General features: G+C 34.4%; 1 protein-coding gene and 1 pseudogene across 1 annotated transcript in view; both read right to left on the minus strand.

Annotated features, from left to right (window-relative positions):
* Positions 1 to 5990: 5990 nt before the first annotated feature.
* The window catches only part of LOC132039330 (uncharacterized), a 39348-nt gene continuing 22765 nt past the window's right edge, over positions 5991 to 22573 (minus strand). Inside the window, exons 5-6 of the mRNA XM_059429831.1 lie at positions 13280 to 13336; positions 5991 to 6110 (exon numbers count right to left, since the gene is read on the minus strand). Of these exons, the coding sequence (XP_059285814.1) occupies positions 5991 to 6110; positions 13280 to 13336 (177 nt within the window). The remainder of the gene's footprint in view (positions 6111 to 13279; positions 13337 to 22573) is intronic.
* Positions 14467 to 16218, minus strand: LOC132039994 (cytochrome P450 81Q32-like; annotated as a pseudogene).

Genomic DNA, 22573 nt, shown 5'->3' on the forward strand with positions numbered 1-22573 from the left:
CCAATTTTCCTAAGTGTTCCATCTTTATCAATTTCATATATAACTTATGTCTCCTGATAAAATCAAATGGTCGAAAGTCCCGACTTCAAATCCCGGAATAATCTTGGCCTTAAATTATCATGGTTAATCCAGGTTGTCCCAATGTATAAAAATACGGGACGTAACACCTCCTCAGCAAGGATACGATCCCTAACATCGTTGAACTTTGGTTGTCCTTTCTTAAAATTACTAACATTTGCTACTCATGCGTTTGACCTATTGTTGGTAGGGATGCCAACAAAATTCGTAGCTTGTACTTCATCATCGAAATCAATTTTTACCGATGACAATTGATTTACAATGGTATTGAATTCATTTATGTGTGCGACGACATCGGCGTTTTCCATCATCTTTAGATGAAATAGTTTCTTCATGAGAAATACCTTATTATTTGCGATAGGTTTCTATATACATATCGACAATACCTTCATCATACGCGGTGTGTCTTCTCCGCTGCCACGTTGTGAATACGACGTTCTTCGACGACGTCGTACCGAATGACTCCTGCACATGTCCGTCGAGCGAGATTCCAATCTCGCTTGTTTAAATCTCCTCTGGTTTAGGACTCGCAGGTTCGCGAAGCTTTCGCCATATAAATAATCTTCAATTTGCATTCTAACGCAAAATCGTACCATCGGAATTTACCGAAGTCTCGGCGTCGTACCATCTTCGCCTCCCCGTCTTTTCTAAATCACAACACAACTTTGTTGCTCGATACCGATTGTTGGGATTTAAATCCCAAATCCGACCTTTGTAGCGAGGTTCCGGGGAAGATTGGAGGGTCGCATAATTGGACACTTAAATACCAACCTCCTTGAAGAGAACTGCTCACTATAGTGATGTAAGCGAAGAATAAATAACACGCACATTTATAGTGGTTCACCTACGATGTGAGAGCTACGTCCACGTTCTTGTTGAGATCTTATTAAAGAAGAAATATTACAAGTGTTTACAACTCAACCTCACAACCCCAATCAATTACACTCAAGAATTTTTACTACGAAAAATTCTCTAGAAGACCTTCTCTTACTTGGGCCTTTCACTAAGAGTATTTTCTTAGATTTTCTCTCTTTGGGATGTGTTGTCTTCTTCAATTTTTGGTGTGTCTAGCAAATGAGAAAGCTTCCTATTTATAGGTATGAGATGAACCTATTGATGTCATTAGTGACTCAAGCAAAAGCACTTGACAATTTTTCAAAGACAAGGAAGATGTTTTCTTCCTCAAAACAAGGGAAGTGTTTTCTTCCCTAAAATAAGGGAGGTGTTTTCTTCCTCAAAATAAGAGGATGGACCCAACAGAAACACCCAAAAGCTGAAGTCTTTGCCTAGGGATGACATTCACGGATAAGAATCTGTCGATGTAGGAAACATCATTGAAATTTCAAAATCCTCCAACTGTAGCTAGAACGACCCAAACTGTTACACAGCAGAGGGAAGTGTCTGACCAGTCCAGCTGATAAAGTTTTGCGGCTTCCTTTACTTTCACTTGAATTTTATGTGAACCTCAGACTTAAAAAAATGTATTAACTAATAGCTTCCTGTTGGCAATGAAGTTGCTTAAGAATCATTTGTCTGAAAGCATAAATTGGCAAACCATCATCAAGCCTTCTACATTCTCTCTTCATCAAATAATGAATTCTACTCTAATCAACTCTTCCTCAAAACTTAAAACTCTAAAACCCTCATTCTCCAAACCCTCCAAATGATGAATAATACATTTAATCCCATTCTTGAATTCAGTAATCCTCAATGGTATGAAATCCTTCTCTGCTTCAATAACCTTTTTTTCAACAAACTAAAAATTCCATTAATCTCACCCATCACATAACTCAACTTTTTATTCCATTTGTGCACTAGAACTCTATCAAGTAACCCATTCAAAATTACTTTAGAAAAATACCCTTTAACCTACCATTCAACTCTTCTTTATCAAATGATACCTCAATATTTGCTTTAACACTTGTTCTCCTCTGATATTGAGTATACTCCATGGGTTAAAGAAAATATTGAGGTGTCATCCGATAAAGCAGAGTTGAATGGTAGGTTAGAGGGTATTTTTCTGAAGTTGGATTACTTGGGGTTTTAGGGCAAAAATGCAATAAAAAGTTGAGTTCTGTGAGGGTTGAAGTTTATGGGGAGCTGTTGAAGGGAAAAAAGGGTATTGAAGTGGACAAGGATTTGATAGATTTGAGGATTAATGAATTCAAGAATGGGATTAAATGTATTATTCATTATTTGGAGGGTTTGGAGAATGAGGGTTTAAGAGTTTTTAGTTTTGGTGAAGAGATTGATTGGAGTAAAATTCATTATTTGATGAAGAGAGAATATAGAAGGCTTGATGATGGCTTACCGATTAATGCTTTCAGACAAATGATTCTAAGCAAATTTATTACCAACAGGAAGCTATTACTTTCTATATTTTTTTAATGTCTGAGGCTCACATAAAATTCCAGTAAAAGTAAAGGAAAACGCAAAATTTTATCAATTGAACTTGCCTATGAAGAGGCACTTCCCTCTGCTATGTAACAGTATGTGTTTGAAATAAGTTTGTATTCCTCTGCAACTCCCACCAGCCAGTCCACCAAAACTCCTCTCATGTTTGCACTCACATCCTTCTGAATTTTCTCAAGGTAATCAGGCAATGATCTTCTCTTTTCACTCTGATTTGATAAACCATAGAGTTAGTCAAAAGCTCAAAATCCCAGATACCAGTAACTTGTTAAAGTACTGCACACAAACACAGACAATTTTACATGGCAAGAAATCAAGATTTGATCATTCAATGATATTAACCACAACTCACTTGCAAAAATTCATTAGTGTTCCATTTGCAAAATCATCCCTAAGAAACAAAATCAGGATCTACGAGGTAAGACCCAATTAAACATTTGACGTCTTAATTACTTTTAGATAAAAGTCGCATTTCTAAAAATAAATGAAATGCAAAAGCACTTGATCATTGAGACCTATATGATTAAAATTAAGATTGTTAGGTCCAAGGTTTCACCTATTAATTTTGATGATAACAAAACAAACCGACACAATTATTACTTAAAGAACACTTACGTACACGTAAATTTATTTTGATACAGGTTTATTGATGAAGAAGAATTTGGTCAAGATCTACTACTTTATGGAAAGAAGATACTATATGGAAGAGATGTACGGGACCTACTACAGAGTCAAGAAAGGAATTATTTATTAATATTTGATTTTTATGAAATGCAATATTCTGCGGAGAACCCAAAAGCAAAGAGGAAGCACCAAAGATTGACTTATATTTTTATAAGGAGTGAAAACTTCTTGTAGTATTTGATTCGTAAATACTAGTAAGTAGACTTACGGGTTTCTCCTCAATGGACGAGGATTTGCAGCAACCACGACTCGCATCAGGTCGGAAATCCTCATAAGGTGGATGAATCCCCATGTTTCCACAACCTTGATATCCCTTCAGATGCAGATATAAATATTATGTGTAAACTTTAGTCCTCTCTATATGATGGATTAACTTTTCTTAAACGCTCATAATAGTGTTTATATAGGGGATAGCTCTAGGGTTTAACGTCGAGGAACACTTAATGGGCTTATGGGCCATCTAAGACCGCTTATGGGGCCGACCCAATAATATTTTCTAACACTTCTATTGAAGCTATTAAGGAAAGAAGATCCATAATGGAGGCTTTCAAAGTTAATAAATGGGTTGGATTGAATCTCTGGAATATATTCTATGTGGAAGGAAAGCACTAAAAGGAATCAATCAATTATGGAATCAAGGAAGGATTCATTTTGAAAAGCACAAAGTTCCAATAGTAAGATCCCTACATGCTAAGGAAGCTTGCATGATAGGAAGATTTCTACTTACAACAATCAAGGAAAATTGAAGATATGTGCTGGAAAGAATAATAGACCAAGAAGATTGTGCATCCACGAAGCAAACAAGGAAATACTACAAATTAAGGAGTGATGAAAGATTTTTACAAGACTACACCTGGAAAGTCACATCAAATAAGGAAGACTCATTTAAGGAAGACTCATTTATTGTCCAAGTTCAAGTGAAGGCTACAAAGTATGACCAGGTTCATAAAGAGTTCGCTGGAATATCAAGAATTAGAAGGAAGGATCATTAATGTTTCAAGTACCATGAATCTGCTACAACAAGGAAGGACATTTAGTGAGAGATTCAAGGAACTTTGACTACACACTTAGATATCAGAAAAGATGAGAAGCTCTCCACGGTCAAGGAATCAAGAAGAGATATCTCTCCAAAATTTAAGGAAGCAGGATTACAAAAAAGATTGAGGAACAATCTGAGAAATTCCCTTGGGTTATGCAATCACCAAAACAAGTTGAAAGGCTATAAATACGAGCTCTTAAAAGAAGAAAAGCATGTAGACACACATACTTTCGTCTCAACCATCCTCAAGTTCTTTGTTCTACTTTTAGCAAGCATACTAATCCTAGTGATTTCCTGTGTACTCAAAAAAGAAGAGAGACAAAATATTGTTGTATTGAGAAGTTGCGTCATTGTTTGTTTGTTTTTTTTTTTTTTTTTTTTTTGGTGAGCGAGTGAAAACCAAAAAAGTCGTTGGTGAGCATGTCAAAATCAGCCCTTGTTCGTTATTGGTGAGCGAGTAAAAACCAACCTTGTGTACGTTGGTGCTAAACGTTGGTGAGCGAGTTGTACTCAACTCAAATTACAAAGAGATTAAAGAGAAAACCTCCTTGCAGGGGCGGAGCTACAGCCGAGTAAGGGTGTACAACTGAACACCCTTCGCGGGAAAATTAGACCGTGCATATAGCTAAAATATTCTCTAATTTGTTGACATATAGACAAATGAACACTCTTTGACACAATTGAGAGAGACAGTACAGCGCTAAGGATGTTCACTTGAAGCAATGGAGGTCTACGGTTCGATTCCTGCTCGTGGCATAACTTTTTGTAGTCATTTTTATGAAAAAATTATTAAAAACAATACTTGACAAAGCTGACACTTGCTGGGCCAGATTCTAGTAGCAGTGCATATTTACTTTCTTCCTTAGATCCTACCAATTCTTCTTTAATTTTGCAGCCATTAACATAAGATTTTCTATCTTTTTGTTATAGTAATTACATGTCTATAAAACTAACTAAGAAATGTATCATCTAAAATACTGCACATCAAGTAAAAATGTTCATATTCTTCTTCCCGTTTCTACTTTTTCAGTAGAAATCAATCAAAATAAAAGAAAAAAAAAGTTAGAGACTTTCTTTCATTTCAACTATTATTTCTTTTTCTTTTTTCATATTACCTGTAGATTGTTTTGGACTATGACTTTTTATTTTACTGTACCAATTTAGAGAAGTAGTTACTAATTTTCTTTTTATGTTGCATGATTATTCTTTCTTTCTTTTTTTTTTTTAATTATTTCTTTACATTAGTTTTGATGTGTGCCATTCTTTATATAATTCAACTAGTAGCTAAAATTGTTTTTATTGACTTTTCTATGTTATTTTTGATTTATACAATTGATAGTTTCATAATTATAAGTTTCAATATGATTTAGTTAAATGATATAAAATTTGATTTTAAATTTTGGGTGCACCCATGCATCAGTGAAAAAAATGTTTTCTGCACCCGCTCAGCTAAAAAAATTATTCACTCCTTTAAAATTTGAACACCCTTGACAAAATTTCTGGCTCCGCCACTGCCTCCTTGCAACCCAAGGGGATTGGATTAGGACACCACATTGGTTGCAAACCAGTATAAAAATTCATAATGTCATTTATTTTATTACTCTCATGTTATATTCCGCACCTTTACAATTTGTTGTGATTTATCTGGGTCCAAAGAATAATCAATTAAAATTTTAACACTCCCCCGCCCCCCATCTTGTGCCTTCAAAGATTTTAGTAAAGTGAAAACAAATGAAGCCTAAGACAACATCCAAAATTTATTGAAAGGAGTAAAAGACTAACCTCCATCAACATCAAATTCCTTCTCGCTTTCAATAATAGACCTTTTTGCCTTCTTTTTAGTTGCCTGCTTACATTTGGGTCTCAGAGGCAAAGAATCAAACACATTGTCATCAATCTGATTGAAACCCACATTAGAAAAATCTTGAATGTCACCCAATACAACTCTTTTATTGTTTTGGGCGTATGGTTTTTGAGTTTAAGATTTGGGAATTGTTGTTTAAGGTCTCACGTCTTGTCGGGGCATTTTTTTCAGATTGAATTTTTAAAAGTTTTGTTTTGGGATTCCCTCCACATTACCACATATAAATCACACCCACATTGTCGAGAAGATAATAAAAATGGTCCTTAATATATGAAGGTTGGACTATTTTGGTCCTTCATATGTATACCACTTAAACAAAACTAACCCTTAATGAATACAGAAAGTGGTTATTTTAGGCCTAGAAAGCTAAAAATAACTTTGCAAAGTTAAAATTCTACATATACTAATTGGAAAAGGACCGAATTATTCTTTAACTATCGAAAATAGAGCATTTTTGCCCTATGTTAACTTTTAGTATCACAATACCCTTGTCATCTAAAAATTGAACCACTTCTACTCTTATTCATATGGGTGTCAACGGTACGGTTCAGACGATTATTTTATAAAATTTATACCATAGTAATTTTTTGATTATTTTATTTTGTATAACCAAAATTAGATTTTTTGAAACCGTCCCATCATCTCGGTTTCTCTTCGGTATCGCTACGATTCGGTTAATTTTCGGTATTTTTTGTTAAATAATATGTAAAAGTGACTAGGAAAAATTAGAACATGCTACCATGTATACACTTATAGGACTTTGACAAAAACTTTCTTGACATTTTTACTGTTAAAAGGTGATGAATCAAGATAACAAGAAAGACAACAAGAATAGAGATTCATTCCACTATTTTACGGTAATATAAAATAATATTAAGCAAAAACAAAAAATATATAATTTAGATGACACGAAAGGGAAAAAATCAATCAAGATGGGACTCAAAAACTGAGACTACTAAGATTAATTAGTACCCAATAAGAGAAATTTAAGTCATATGAAAGGAAATATATCTAATAACTTGAAGCTTGCTAGCTAACCAAGATCGTTGAAAGACCTTATAGCTTACTAATATTACTCAAGATACTAGAACTAACTTAGTTTTGATAGGAATACAATAGTGTAATAGGTTTCAGTGTTAGGATTTTAAACTTGGGCATTAGTTATGTTGCTGGCTTGTAATCGTTTCCTTCACCCCGAATTTAAAGCAAAAAATTTAATGTTTTATTACTTCTAAACTTAATATATAAAATATATTTTAAACATATATTATTCGGTACCGTTGGATATATTTTCGGTCAATTTTTATAAAATTAAAAACCTATGTAATTCTTCGGTACGGTTATATATTTATATAAAAACCCATTGGTTTTGTTAAAAGATATCTAAAAATCGGCTCGGTTCAATCGGTTAAGTTGGTTTTTAAACTAAATTGACAACCTTACTTATTCGGTAATAGCTGAATCTTAAATCCTAATGCTCGTCTAATTAGATTAATTAGTATAGTTGAAGGGTAATTTTCGCCCATTTCTGAAATTTTAATCCTCCTCTTTGAAAATTCACGTGTTTATTTAATTTGTCTTTCTCCTTCTCTCCAACACCCCCCCCCCCCCCGCCCCGCCCTCGACCCCACCTCACACACACCCCACAAAATCCAAGTGAGAATCTCCATTGATAAACGTCATTTCTGCCAAAAATTCCACAAATTACTCCATTTGCGACGAACTTCAATGTTCAAAAAAAAAAAATTATCTTTATTTTTCTTTTCTAATCCATCCTTGAACATGATTCTTCGATGAAAATCAAAGTCCCAGAGCTCAAACATGTTTTGTAATCCGTCAAATCTCAAATTCCTTTAAAAGCTTCTCTTACCATATTCCTTTTAGGTTTTTCTCGATTATAGATTGTGAAACATAAATAATCTAATTGAAAACCTGACATGACTTTAGGATCGTGGAACTTAATGATTTTCACAAGGCATATTATAACATTATTTCAATTAAGAAAACATACCTGAATCTATATGTTTTCTTGAATTTCTTGAATTACCTTCAGCGGAAGTGATTGAACTTTCAGAGAAACTAATTTATCTCTTTTTTGCCTTTATATGCGCCTTTCTCATGTTATTTGATGGGAATAACCGTGAATTACAATTAAGAGAGGACCAGTTTCTTAAGGCTACTCTATACTCCAACTAGTGTATTTGACCACGCCGTGGAAAAATATCCATGGATTTATGCTATAGTTTCTTAGTTAAATTTACTTTGAGAGATAAAGAAGAACGATAAAAATTATTCATATCAGCTATAAAAATCTTTGTTAGGCAATAACAATTTAGGCAAGTAAAATAGTGAAAGAAAAAAAAATACTGTACAAAATTTGTTAGCTACGTCCTTTTGTATTCACAAAGTTCTAAATTTCTAAAAACTCAATTTCTTCTCATATATTAGTAGTGCATCACCATTCCTAACCCACAACCCTGAATAGAAGGGAAAAAATAAAAAAATAAAATTGAGAAAAAATAGACGCCTAAATATTTACATGAGTTTAGAAAGTTAAAATCTTTAGTCCCGACACCTCAAAGTCTCCACCTATCTACTCAACACAGTGCTTTCTTTCTCATTTAACTCAATTATAATTAGATATTTTTTATACATAAAAAGAGTTAGATTTAAATTTTATTTTTCTATTAATATTTTACATTAGTTTCTTCTCGTTTTAGAAGATAAATTACAAAGAAATTTATTTTATTAATCTACTAGTGTTAGAATTCATTTAGATGCTTTTAAAAACGTTAGAATCTCACAAAATGGATTTAAAGTAAATAATACCGACACAAACAAATATTGCTAGATGATTGTACAATGTAGATTTTTCATAAAACTGCACTATCAACTATGATTACGAATAAGGTATAAAAGGTCAGAAAATGCATGATAATAATATATTTTAGATTCTTCATACATCACTCACTCCACACTTTTAATAACAAACAAAAAGTAATATTTTTCTCCACAAGACACAACAAAATTAATCAAAATTCACAGCAAGGAATCATTCAAAAAAAAAAAAAAAAAAAAAAAAAAAAACTTATGTATGGTTTAGGTATAAAAGAAAATTAATAAAAACAAATGATAAAATGTAAATTAATTGACCTTCATTCCTTCAAAAGTTATCCTCTTATATATGGTCTAGAAAGAAAAATAATAAAAATATAAAATTAATTGACTTCATACCTTTTTCACGTGAAATCAATTCCGTAAGCAAAGACACTTTTGTCATCCATCAAAACTTCGTTCAAAAGATAATGATGGTTCAATTACCATTCATTATGATAGGCTTTAAAGATTCTCTAAATCACAATTGTTTCAGAAAATGTCAATTTTAAATGACTTAACAATATCCTCTTAAGGAAAATACAACAAATACACGCAATATCAACTTGCAAATAAAGAAAAATACACCATAATTAGTGAAATTAAAAAAGGAGAACAAAAACATCATAAGTGTGTAACCCACTAAGCACAATTCAAGTAGTTATAAGCAGACAAAGAACTCAAATCTAGTTCAAAAGCATAATATTTTCAATTAGAAATATCAATGAAAGTAGAAAAAATTAATATTAGAAATAAATTATAACAATTGGCACTACAATTCTCAGCATCTTCAACTGTAAAGGTCTTAAACGTACATTACAATAATTCAAATTCATGAACCAAATCTGTAAGCAAAGACTCTTTTTTTTTTTTTTTTTCATCAATCAAAACGTCATTCAAAAAATAATGATCTGTCAATTGCCACATATAATGATACTCTTTAAAGGTTTTCTAAATTGCAATTGCTTCAGAAAATGTCAATTACAAAAGAGTTAACAATATCCTCTTAGATAAAATAATCCAAATACACACATTAATCAACATGCAAGAAAAAAACACAACCATAATTAGTGAAATTAAATAAAGGAAAAGAAAACATCACAGATTTGTAACTTGATAAGCACAATTCAAGCAATTGAAGCCGAAAAAGACTTCAAACACAGTTCAATAGAATAGTATTTTCAATTAAGAATATCAATGGAAGTAGAAAATACTTAATATTAAATATAAATAATAACTATTGACTTTTAGCATTTTCAATTGAAGTGGTCTTAAACATACATTAAAAAAATTCAAAATTCATGAACCATATGACAGAAGAAGAAAAAAATACCTGGATCAGCTGTGAAGTAGTTGAAGAAGGCTAGATTTTTGAAGTAGAAATAGATATGAAATTAAGATGGAAGAAAGAGGGATGTTAGGAGAAGAAATAATTAGCCGTAATGAGGAGAGGAATAATTAGTAGTAATTGAGGGATGTTAATTACGTATGTTGCTCGAGAGGTAGGAGAAAGAATATGAAAAAGTTACGTATGATAAATTTTTGCATCATCAATTGATTATGGGACATTTAAAACACACTAGTTATAGTGCAGCGTTAAAACCCACTAATGAATCTGTGCACGGGCGGATCTACATGTTGTCGAGGGTGTTCACCCGAATACCCTCGGTAAAAAATTACAGTGTATATATAGGGTAAATTTTCTATGTTTATGTGCATATTTCAACTTTTGAACATGCTGAATAAATTATATTTAACTTTTTTTTTTCAAACATCCTGAATAAAAATCTTGGATCTGCCACTGATTTGTGCGAAGGCAAATGGCTGCATTAATATTTATTTAATAGAGACTTTTATGGTATTTTGTTTCTTCAATTTGTTCAGAATTGAGGGAAGGCAAACGGAAGCCATATAATGTTAAAAAGGAATGTGTTAAAATGAGAATTAAATGAGGGACATTTAAGTTTTTCGGCATAATAAAGAAAGTTAAAAAGATGGATTTTATTTTTTTAACATACCACGTTTAACATAATTAAGAGAGTCAAAATGAGTAAATTTTATGTTTCTTAAACATAGCCAATGGGAAATAATAGGAAAAATGCCAAAAAAAAGGAAGAAAAAATAAATGTGTTTCTTGGCCATAGAGAGCAGAGGCGGATCCAGGATTTGATACTTGTGGGTTGAGAAAACGCCATAAATAGTCCCTGAACTATGGGAGTAGGTCTAAAATGGTCCCTGAACTATACACTTACCGGATTTAGTCCTTTAACTATTCAAAAACTTATCAAATTTGGTCTCCGTCTATTTTTTTATACAAACAACGTACAAACTCATAAACCATCGTGAGATTAATCGTTAAACCATTTCTCAGACCTATATTTCTCTCTCCCTGCTTTCTTTTCCTCAAGTTCGTTATCTAACCTCAACTTTTTTCCTCAAGATCTCTCTCGCGTTTCGTAACCGACGGACTGCGTCGGTTAAAATCGACGAAAAACTGACCCAGTAGATCGGTTTTGTTAAAAAAAAAAAAAAAATTAAAAACCGATGGTGTCATTTTAAAAAACCGACGGTCTCATAAACTCATGAAGGTTTATGAGTTTGTACGCTGTTTGTATAAAAAAATAGACGGAGATCAAATTTGATAAGTTTTTAAATAATTAAAGGACTAAATCCGGTAAGTATATAGTTCAGGGACCATTTTAGACCTACTCCCATAGTTCAGGGACTATTTATGGCCTTTTCTCCTTGTGGGTTCCAACCCATTTCAAACTAAAAAAGTAAAGAGGCAAAGCAAAGACCTACATGTGACCAAGGATTTGAACCCTTGACCAAAAGAAGCAAAGCTTTAAGAGTTCTTTGTTGCCAGTGGACTAACAACACACTTTATTAATGGGTTCCCAAATAGTATTTTTTATATATTTGCTGAATTTTTCAATGCAAATACAGGATCCGCACAAATACATGGGAACCCCCATATAATTAGCTAAATCCGCCCCTGATAGAGAGGTGCTACATAGGATTGTCTATGCCTAGCTTTATATTATATATTGATTGATTTTTTACGCATAGAGTAGATGTATATAACTAATAGATGTATATAACTAAGATACTCTTTTCTTGATGTGTAATAATGAAGACTTAATACGCTTTTTATAGAAGGAGGATCACACGTGTAAAATCTGAGAAACCATAATGCTAATCCAAGGATCTAGCCTCTAACTAATACCCATATCTTCACAAATAGTAGTGCATTTCAATCATTCAAACTTTTCCAGAAGCTGAACCAATTTTTTCCGTATTCCATTTTAAGCGGGTTTAAATTTTCTGCCACAATATTGCTACGATGTATTGGAAAACTTGGTTCTTAGTTCTTCGAGGTGATATATTTTTAAAGGGTGGTGGAGTAGTACAATGGAGGAGAGGAGGATAAAAGAGAAAAAGAAAAAATAATAAAGTGAGAAGGAGGAGGATTAAAATTTTGAGAAAGTGCCAACATTACCCTTCAATTATACCAATTAATCTACTTAAACGAGGATTATGGCTATAGGGCTCTCAAAATAGACTTGGCCCGCGAGGCCCAAACCTAGCCCTTTACTTAAGCAGGGTTGGACTAAAATTTTTTTGGCCCATTTAGAAGTGAGGCTCAATAGCCCAGCCTCTCTCGGCCTACCGACCTCAAGGGTTAGGATGAAGCCATTGAGACCAGAAAAGAATAATAAAATAAATAAATTTTTACAAAATATAAGTAAATTATACGAAAAGATAAAAAGCAATGAGAAAAAAAAACAATATACTTACTACTAAGTAGTATATTAGAAACTGGAGTAGTACTTTTTAGTCTTAGAAATTATATTATGTATAATTTCTTTTGGATGTGATTTGAACTAGTGATAAAAAATAATAAATCAGTCTCTAAAAATAACCAATGCTTTTCAACTCTATAGCCCCATTTCTCAATTACAACAAGTGCCGATCCAATGTACCTTTTAATCAACTCACACACACTAAAAGTATCTTCCAAGTCATCCTAAATTGGGAAGACATTTAGAGAGAGCAATTCAATTATTAACAGCACCAAAAACGCACAAATGCATGTATCTATAGTTAGATAGTGAAAGGAAGTTGAATAAAAATGATAATTGGGGAATATGAAGATGATGAAAATATAAACTCTTGAGGATCAAATTTATACACATTAATGTACATTTATTATAGGGCAAAAGCTTTAGTAAATGGGGGATGCAGCTCCCCTCCAGTAACTCATCCCTCCATTTGGTCCAGTAACATCTTAAATAGCTTACACCTGTCTCTCTAATTTTTTAATGGACCAGATTTATTTTGTTAACTAACTCTTCACCCTTTTCGCCTATGCTGCCAGCAGCAACCTTTCACTCTAGCGAATTTCTCCATGAAAGAAACCCAGTTGTGCTAATTACAAAAATCAGTAATCAATGGTTCAATCTGGGTTTCGAAAATGGACGCGGAGGACTGTAGATAGCTGGGTGGAGGCGTAGGTATTTGGAAGAAGGGGAAAATGATGAATGCTAACTTTGGATTCTTATGAAATTCATTATATCTTCATGTTTTTGCTTATTAAGAACTTCAATCTGGAATTTTCTTCGCCAAAATTTTGTTAGATGAAATGATGGTCATGGTTCAATCTGGGTTTCGAAGCTTTCGTGGATATGGCGGTGAAAGTGGGCTGATAATAAATTAATAATAATCTCTTTCAATCCATCCACTGTTTTTAAAAATTTTGGTACATCTTTCCATCCATCCACGCTATAGCCATGGCTGTAATCTGGTCATTTCAATTGGAAGCCATATTCACACTCTTTTAATGTCTCTAGAGATGGAAGATCCCTAGTTCCCTATAATCAATCTCTCTGTAATTTCAACTTCATCAGATTCTCTATGCATCTAGTTCCATCGTCCAATTGAAATAATGGAAAAAATTGTTATGGCATTCATGGATATAATATAAAAGAGGATGAATGAGAAGAGAGACTTAAGAGTGTGCGTGTTCAATGAAGAGAAAAGGAGAAGGGAGAGAGAAAGAATAGTTAACCATGGTTAAATCACTCAGTCAAAATAAATTAATCTGGTTCATTGATTTTGTGGGATGACAGGTGTAAGAAATATAAAGTACAACTGGAGGAAATGGAGGGGAGTATGAGTGATACGGATCAGGATATAGAACGTGTGACATAAAGAAGGTGTATTTTATTGCTTCTTTTCAGATTTTTTGGACATCTACTAAGGAGGAAAATGCAAAAAAATGAGAAAAAAAAAAAAGATGAATAGAAACGGTGACCATAGATGTACCACATCTTTTTTTTTTTTTACATAGGGGTAGGGGAAGCGGAAATGAAAATGGGGTAGGGGATTCGAACCCTCACCACTAAGGTGAAAAGCTCGGAGTAAGTGATGAGCTATTAAAGATTCTGAGAGATATATCATATCACCTTGTTTATGCCTAACTTTATAATATATATAGATATAGAACTAGATTAGCAAGCTACTTGAAAATAGATGTTACTTTTGCCTTAGTTTTTGTTTAGTAAGGTTTTAATAGACAATGCAACATCGTTTTTCTGCATTTATTAGTTCTTTCTGAAAGAGAAAGTGCAGGGGAGAACTGTGATTACAACTGAGCAAGAAGGTTAACAATATTTTGGCGTGGCCTGCATTTTGCTAGCAATGGTATAGCCTTAGGCATAGTGAGTCCAGGTCCTCCAGTCATGTTAACCGGCTCTTCACTTATCCTCTCCCATTCAAAGCATTGAATAAGTGATCCTAATGCCAAAGAAGCAACATGCATTGCCAAATTCTCACCTGGACATCCTCTCCTGCCACATCCAAATGGCATTAGCCTGAACCCGTCTCGTTGCCCTTTGAAATCGATGAACCTTTCAGGCTTGAACTCATTTGGCTCTTCCCAAAACTTAGCATCATTTTGTATTGCCCACAAATTCACTAGCAACATTGTACCATGGGGTACACGAAAACCTCCAATGACACACTCATCCGAGGACTCGTGTGGCACAAGAAATGGAACAACTGGGCACATTCGGAGAGTTTCATTTATGATTCCATGGAGATAAGGGAGATGAGCAAGGTCTGAATCATCAAGTAATCTTGATGACTGTCCAATGTGAGTGTCTATTTCTTTTTGAGCTTTCTTTAGTGTCTCAGGATTGTTTAGAAGAAGTGACAATGCCCATTCCATTGTGCTAGCTGTAGTATCAGTCCCTGCTGTCAACATGACTATTGCCATGCCCCTTATCACTTCATCTGTGTTATAATCGGGTTTTGAATCTTGGAGTGATAGAAGAACATCAATCATGGTATTGTTATTTTTGTTGTTCTTGTGCTCTTCAATCAAATCTTGCATGAATTTATCCCTCTTCTCCTTCAGCAAGTTCAACTTATGTTCAAGTTTGTTTACACCAATCCAGTTAAGTATAGGCACAAAATCTCCTACATTTGTTGCGGCACTCAATTGGAAAGTTTCTGTCACAATCTTTTTAAACCTCCTAGACTCCTCCAATTTCTCACCAGAATCACCATAGTATTTTTTCCCAGCAATCATCATCATCAGGATGTTCATTGTCATCTCAAAGAAAGCCACTTTCATATCCACCACGTTCTTGTTAGAATCTCCACCACTGGTTTTGCCCCTTACAAGTGGTTGGAGAAGATCGCGAGCCTCATGTCTACGGATATCAGCAAACATTTGAATTCTCTGAGCGGACAAGCTTTCAAGAGTAGCAATCCATCTTAGGTTGCGCCAACGTTGGCCATACGAAGCCCAAACAAGAGTGGTGTAATTGTAACACCAAGATGTTTCCCAGCAAGCAACTTTGGACGGTTGGCAAAAACAGCATCGTTTTTGGTGAAACATTCCTCTGCAAGAGAGGGGGAAGAGACAAGCAGAACAGGACGCGATCCAAATCGGAGGAAAAGCAAAGGACCATGCTTTTCTGAGATCTTGGATAATGTCTTATGAAGTGGTTTCTTGAATAGATATAAATGGCCTATTATGGGCAAAGAGATAAAGGGACTTGGTGGGAAATTTTGGAATTTTCTAAGGAAATAGTTCTTTACAAAGTAAAGGAAAGTGAAGATGAGGATGTAGTATGAGATTTCCATGGTTGATGCAAATACAATCAAAGAAAGACTTTTCACAGTAAATTAAATAACTAGAATACTCAACTTTGCTCACTGATTAACTTCTGCAATGGGTTCTTAGGCCAACTTAGATTCTGGCTAGGCAAAATTTAGGTAGATGAGTTCAAATTTGGTGCAAGAAGGTCTTAGTTTATACTATGTCTTGCATCATTTGACTTTGTCATCTTTGGACAGCAAGAAGAGCCACTTATCTGTAAACAATTATTGTTGATGATAATGTATTGATTAACTTGACTTATGTGCGCTGAAAGTGTATAGTTTTTTTTTTACCCTATCAGGTCATGATGATCGAACAATTGATAAATCTATTATTAGCCTAATTTATACCAAAAAATAAGTAAAATTCTTCGTTTTAATATGTTAAAGTACAATATTGACAAAAAATTATTTACACTGACCCTGTATATAATTAAGCTAAATCCTTAATTGATTACGCTTGTCTGCAGTGGCCCCAGAACAATCTTACTCCATCAATTAAGATTCCTTTCTTGTCACAAGGAATGAGTGAAATTTTGGCCTTTAGTGTTGAACTTTCAACTTATATGTTACTTATGGGTGTCATGTTCTATGTCGTGGTGTCTTTCTTAAAAAATTTCAGATAAACTTTGGAGAATTGCAAATATGTCATCTTATTGTTTTAAGTTGAAAAAATGGTCCCTCATAGTGTTAGAACCCGTATTTTTGTGCATTGAAATAATCCGGATTAATTATGATAAGTTAAGGACAAAACTATTTCGGGATACAAAGTCGGGATTTTTGACCTTTTTTTTTTAAGACATAAGTTGTGCGTAATCGATTGATTGGTATGGAGCAATTAGGAAAATTTGGGGCCAAAAGTGATAAAATTGGAAGTTCAAAAATCATCCATTTTCCATAGTTGGCCATGTGAGTGGATTGAGGCCCTACACAATTTTTGTGTGTCAACTTTTGAGTGGAACAACACATTAAAGTGGGCCAAGTTTTTGTACTCTTCATAAAGGGATTAAAAGATGACTACTAGTCATCTTAAGCTCATTTCAACACTTGCACAAAAAAAATCAAGACCTCTCCATTGAAGGAGGCTCTTGGCCAAGGCTCAAGAAAATCCACCCCCATTTCTTGTCCTTCTAAAATTATTCCATTGATGTAAACCTATTATCTTGAGGTCTCTAAGTAGCGTGGAACCATCGTTGGAGCGATCAATCCACTATTTCTCATCTTTTGGAAACCACTAGCCTATTGAGGAATAAAGAAGAAAGGTAAGAATTTCTCTTGTTTTATGGGTTATAAATGTTTTATGCCTATTGTAGTGTGTTAATATGGATGAATATCTTGAAATATAGTGTGTTGGAAGTGGGTTGTGTGCTTGAGGAGCTACCGTGTAAATGGGTGTTGAAAAATGGAATTGATGAATTAATTCTTGTATCGTGTTTGCTTGTTGTGGAGTGGAGAGGAGAATAAAAACCATCACTATATGTTCATGTACAATGTGGCCGTGTATAGCCCTCAAATGTTTGGTAAAGGATGAATTAATATCGCTTATTGTTTTAATCGTCGTCGCTATGAATCTTATGTTGGAAATGAATGTTTGTTGACTCAAAATGATGTTGTTAATGTTGCGGGCTGTTTTTGGAGGTTATTGTATATTTAATGTAATTGGTATATTGATGAGATAGCATTGTTAGAATGTAAATTGTGGATACAAATCATGATTTGGAAATGAAGAAAAAAAAAATTAAGAACTGTCTCGGTTGGGGCTGTTTTCGTCCGCTTTGGAGAAAAATTGGGATTATTGGAAATGTTGTATGAATTGCTTAGAATGTCCTTAAATGTTGTTGGTATGGGTTCGGGTTAGTATGCGAATGTATAAGCGTCGATGTTAGCTTGAAGTTAAGCCATCGAATTGAATTTATGAAAGATTGTTGAATGATGTAAAGAGAGCTACTATTATTACTTTGCCTTTCGAATTGATTATCGATGTTGCTAGGTTGGTTATTGTGGTTGTTGTTGTTGATTTTGAGCGAGTTAAATTCTCGGGTAGCCTATTTACGGGGGGAAATCGCCCAAATTTTTGTAGAATTAAAATTGGAATTTAAGGCCTAAAAGTCATTAGCTAATGTTTGGCATTTTATGGCTTATTTTTAGATCGTAAGCAGCCGAATCATAGTTTGGATTAGCTTAAGTTCGGATCATTTTGGAGAGCGTTTGAGGTATGTAAAGTAACCTTCCTTTTTGGCATGTCTTAGTTAAATTAGGCTATGATTCAAGCCTCGAAACTCTATTCTCGCAATCCGAGCTTGTATATGATTTGCACTTGTTTCCTTGGTATCCTTGTGCTAATATGCCATAACGTTGATCCTTATACCCTTGGAATTAATAATTTGCAAAGGCTACTTAAAAGCTGATTTTTTTTTAAGAACTTATTCATTAGCGATTCAAAAGCTACAAACGCTCATAACTTTTTCGAAAAAAGCTTGGAATGCTTTGAAACTTTCGTAGTGAGTTTGTATGATATATATTGAGTATGTTTTTCATGGGCGGGCCCAGCCTGGTCTACACCGTCGTCCAGGTCCCGCGATACCTTTTTATGTAATTTAGACAATTCTTGAAGAAAATGTTGTGATGATTATTCGATTTCAAATATGACTATTTTAACTACTTTATTGAGTTTGATAATACGTTTTTGACACATGGGACGATTTCGGAAGGTTGTAGCTTTGATGTACTAATTCGATAAACCGAAACTTGTTTTCGCACTTTTCCGATGTTAGTAAATATATTTGGTCACGGATTTTTTGAAAGGTAGCTTAATTATTTATTTGCTCGTATGCATGTGATTTTGATACGGGATTATGATTTACGAAAGTTTGGATTGATATGCTTTCGAGGGACATTCGGAGAAAATTTGAATTGACTATTTCCTTGGGTTGGAAATAGTAGTACGCTGGTTATTCTATTGGGTTTGTAATAATGATTTGTATGTCGTTATATGATATTGCCGGCGGAGTATTGCCGCGGTATGTTATGTTATGTTATGTATATTGTGTCTGTGATATTGCGCCGGGTATTTGGCCGCGGTATGTCATGGATATTGCCGTCGGGTATTTGGCCGCGGTATGTTCTGCGATATTGCCTTTGGGTATTTGCCGCGGTATGTTATGTGATGTGATAGTGCCATTGGATTTTTGGACCGCGGTATGTGGTGTGACACCGAGCTCTATGCATAGTTCGTTTTCTTGAGAAAAATATTATTAATAAGTAAACGTTTTGGTATTTTGGATATGTACTTACTTTACGTATTTCCGCTTCGATTATGGCTCGATTTGACATATTGTATATTTCTACTTTGCATACAAGTTACATATTAAAACCGACCTTTCGTCGGTGCATTTAAATACCCGCAGTACGCATTTTTGGTGATGCCCGCCTAGGATTTTCATCGGCGGTCTTGGAGTGCTTCTTATTCCGAGCCTACCTTTGGTACATATTCGTCCATGTGTATATATTTGTTTGCTCGGGGGCACGGGGGCCCCGTCCGTCATATGGTTCGTCTGTCATTTAGGGTCGTAAGTGGACATGTTTTGTGGGTTGTGCCTACTTCGTACGGTTGTGTTTGTATCTGTTGTGTTTAGGCGATCCCGTTCGCGCGGCCGGCCCATCCGCTTATGTATATATATGATGTTTTGTTGGCTCCGTGTGGCCTTTGTTGTGCCCCCCGTGCGCAGGTTATTTTGGATGGTCCGTAAAAACAAAGGAAACTCGTACCCGAAATTTTTTTTCTCGCAAATTACATAAATTTGAAACATAGCCTTGTCGGCCTTTGTTATATACTTGGATGCGTTTGACATAAATTGAGATAGCGTTGGATAAGTGTGTTTGGGTGCCCAGATAAGGCACTAGTCACGGCCTACGGGGTTGGGTCGTGACACATAGATTGTGGTATAAAAATATAATTACAACTATAGTATAAATAATTCTGAGATTGCTAAGTTTAATTATACCAAATGTGTGATACAATATCTCTTGTTCCACCCACAAAATTACCCCAGAATTAATTTTCTAAAATGGATTGCTAGTAATGGAAATGGAGTCTCCTAATAACATCAGCTACCAAGCACTAAAACTTTTGGGGGCCAAGCGCCCAAATAACCGCTTGGAGGATCGTCATTTTAAAAAAATGCCGAAAGTTGTAACCATATTTAGCCACTTCAAAATCAAATTCAAACTTGCAGGATTGAAGTTGAAATCGCAAAATGAACTTTCAACTTCAGTCCTTCGAGTCTAAAGTTGAGACTTGGTCAAGCCTAACCATGAGATTCAAAATATTTGAAGTTGCATTAGTCTAAAACTTTGAAGATCTGAAGTTAGACTTTTAGTCATCTTCCAACTTCACACTTGTGGAACTGAAGTTAGAAAACTTCCAACCAAAATGCCTGAAGTTGGGACTGGCCAAGCCTAATTTCAGATCCAAATATCTGAAGTTCAGACCTTTGAGTTTGAATTCAAACTTCCTTCTTGCCCTTCTTCTTCACCTTGGTAAGGAGTTATACCATTTCTTTAGAGTATGCATACAATACGATTCTTCCTACCGATAGAAATGCAAATAGAAAGCTACTTTCCATCCTTTCGACTACATTGATTCCTTATGTAATTCATCTACATAAAAATTAAAATAAAACAGAAGCAACAAAGAGGCAAAGTAATAGTATCTTTCTTTCTGTTACGGACAACACGTTGCAGCTGCTCCATCCCGTTGTCTACTAGTGCTCCTGTCCATAGCAAAGAGAAGGAGAAAAGATGCCACTAAAGTAGCATACACCGGCTTCTATTGCTACGTAGCAATAAAGCAGGACAGCATATTGGCATACGCATTTAAATTTGTGGGTAAAAAGCTCACTTATTTATTAGCCCATAAGTAAATTCACGGAATCAATTGGATTATTCCTTTTGACTAAGTGTATGAACCATGAAATTGTCCTAATATAATTAGGCAATTCAACCAACCTTTTGTTTGAATGAACTACTCCTTACCCATCTTCTCAAGAACTATGGAATCTCTAAAAGTTCATACACTGATTACCCATCTTCATAACTTTATTAAAATTTCCCAAAAAAAAAGAACAACAACATCAACTCAAAAAGTCAAGTTTTCGAATTTAAGGAATGATAAGCTTTCTAACTTTATGAATTGGCCTTCTGCACGCTGGACACACCCTACTCTCAACATCCATGATCTTGCAGGAAACTGATCTTACGAGTATCTTCATAATTTTTTGTAATGTGTAAAAATTTATTTTGAGACTTTGTGGAGAGAATTATTTACCTCTGAGCACATTCTTGACAAGTTACACAACGACCACAGGGAACAAAAAAGCAGTTTCTTGAATTGTTATAGCAGATAACGTATATCTTCCCATCATATAAATCATCTGAAGAGCTTGATCTGCCAGAATTTGCCTCTTCTTCACATGTTCCATAAATTGATCTTACTTCCTTCTGTGTCAAAATTGGATTGGTCTCGGTTATTTCACTTGATACAGGTGTTTCTTCTACATAACTCTCATCATCACAAGCCCCCAAGATTTTAGTATTAGGCAAATGATTATCACTGATACTCCTGTTGCAACAATAGGCAAGGCCAACAATTTTAGTACTAGTCAATATAATCTTAAGACGTTAATTGCTTGAGAGATTACCTAAAACTCCAAGATAAAAGACAAAACGTGCGATGAAAGATATCTGAACGTACGTTCCAGACAGGTCTTGCTGCGTAGACACATTGATTCGTTATGCTTCCAAATTTCACTAACTATGTTTGACATTTTTTATGTTTAAAAAGAAAATGATTGGACTTACAGTATCAGGTGTTTCCAGAACAACATATTGGGGAGATGGTTATGCCAGATTGAGACAACAGGGTCCATTTTTTGTCGAACACATGCTGTTTGCTTTCTTTACGTCGTACATTCTTGATGAAATGTTCACATTCATGAGCAGTATAACACCTTTGGGGTTTGAATTTATGATGCCAATGTTGTACCTGTCTTCTTCTTCAATTTCGTATGCAGCTTCTATACCTTTAACCGATGTTGTTTAGATTAATTCAATATTGTTCGGAATTCTATTACAATCAAGCAGAGAGTAGAGACAGCAGAAAGCAAGAGGAATGTTTACTCATAGCCAAGTGTTTATAAGTTGCACACTTTATTTTCTTATTTGTTACTCTCTCGGTTCAACTCATCTGACACTTTCCATTTTGGGACGTTCCAAAATATTCAATCATTCAACTTATGTACAACTTCCACAACTTTCAAATACTAAAATACATGAAACTATTCAGCATACTTTAACTCTGATTTGATATTTGCTCTCTTTTTAACCACTACTTTAACAAAGTATTCTCTTCTGTCATTAAATATACAATATAAGTCAAATTAACATCTTAAACTCCC

The sequence above is a fragment of the Lycium ferocissimum genome, chromosome 12 (genome assembly GCF_029784015.1).
Source record: "Lycium ferocissimum isolate CSIRO_LF1 chromosome 12, AGI_CSIRO_Lferr_CH_V1, whole genome shotgun sequence".
In the NCBI taxonomy this organism is placed as follows: Eukaryota; Viridiplantae; Streptophyta; class Magnoliopsida; order Solanales; family Solanaceae; genus Lycium; species Lycium ferocissimum.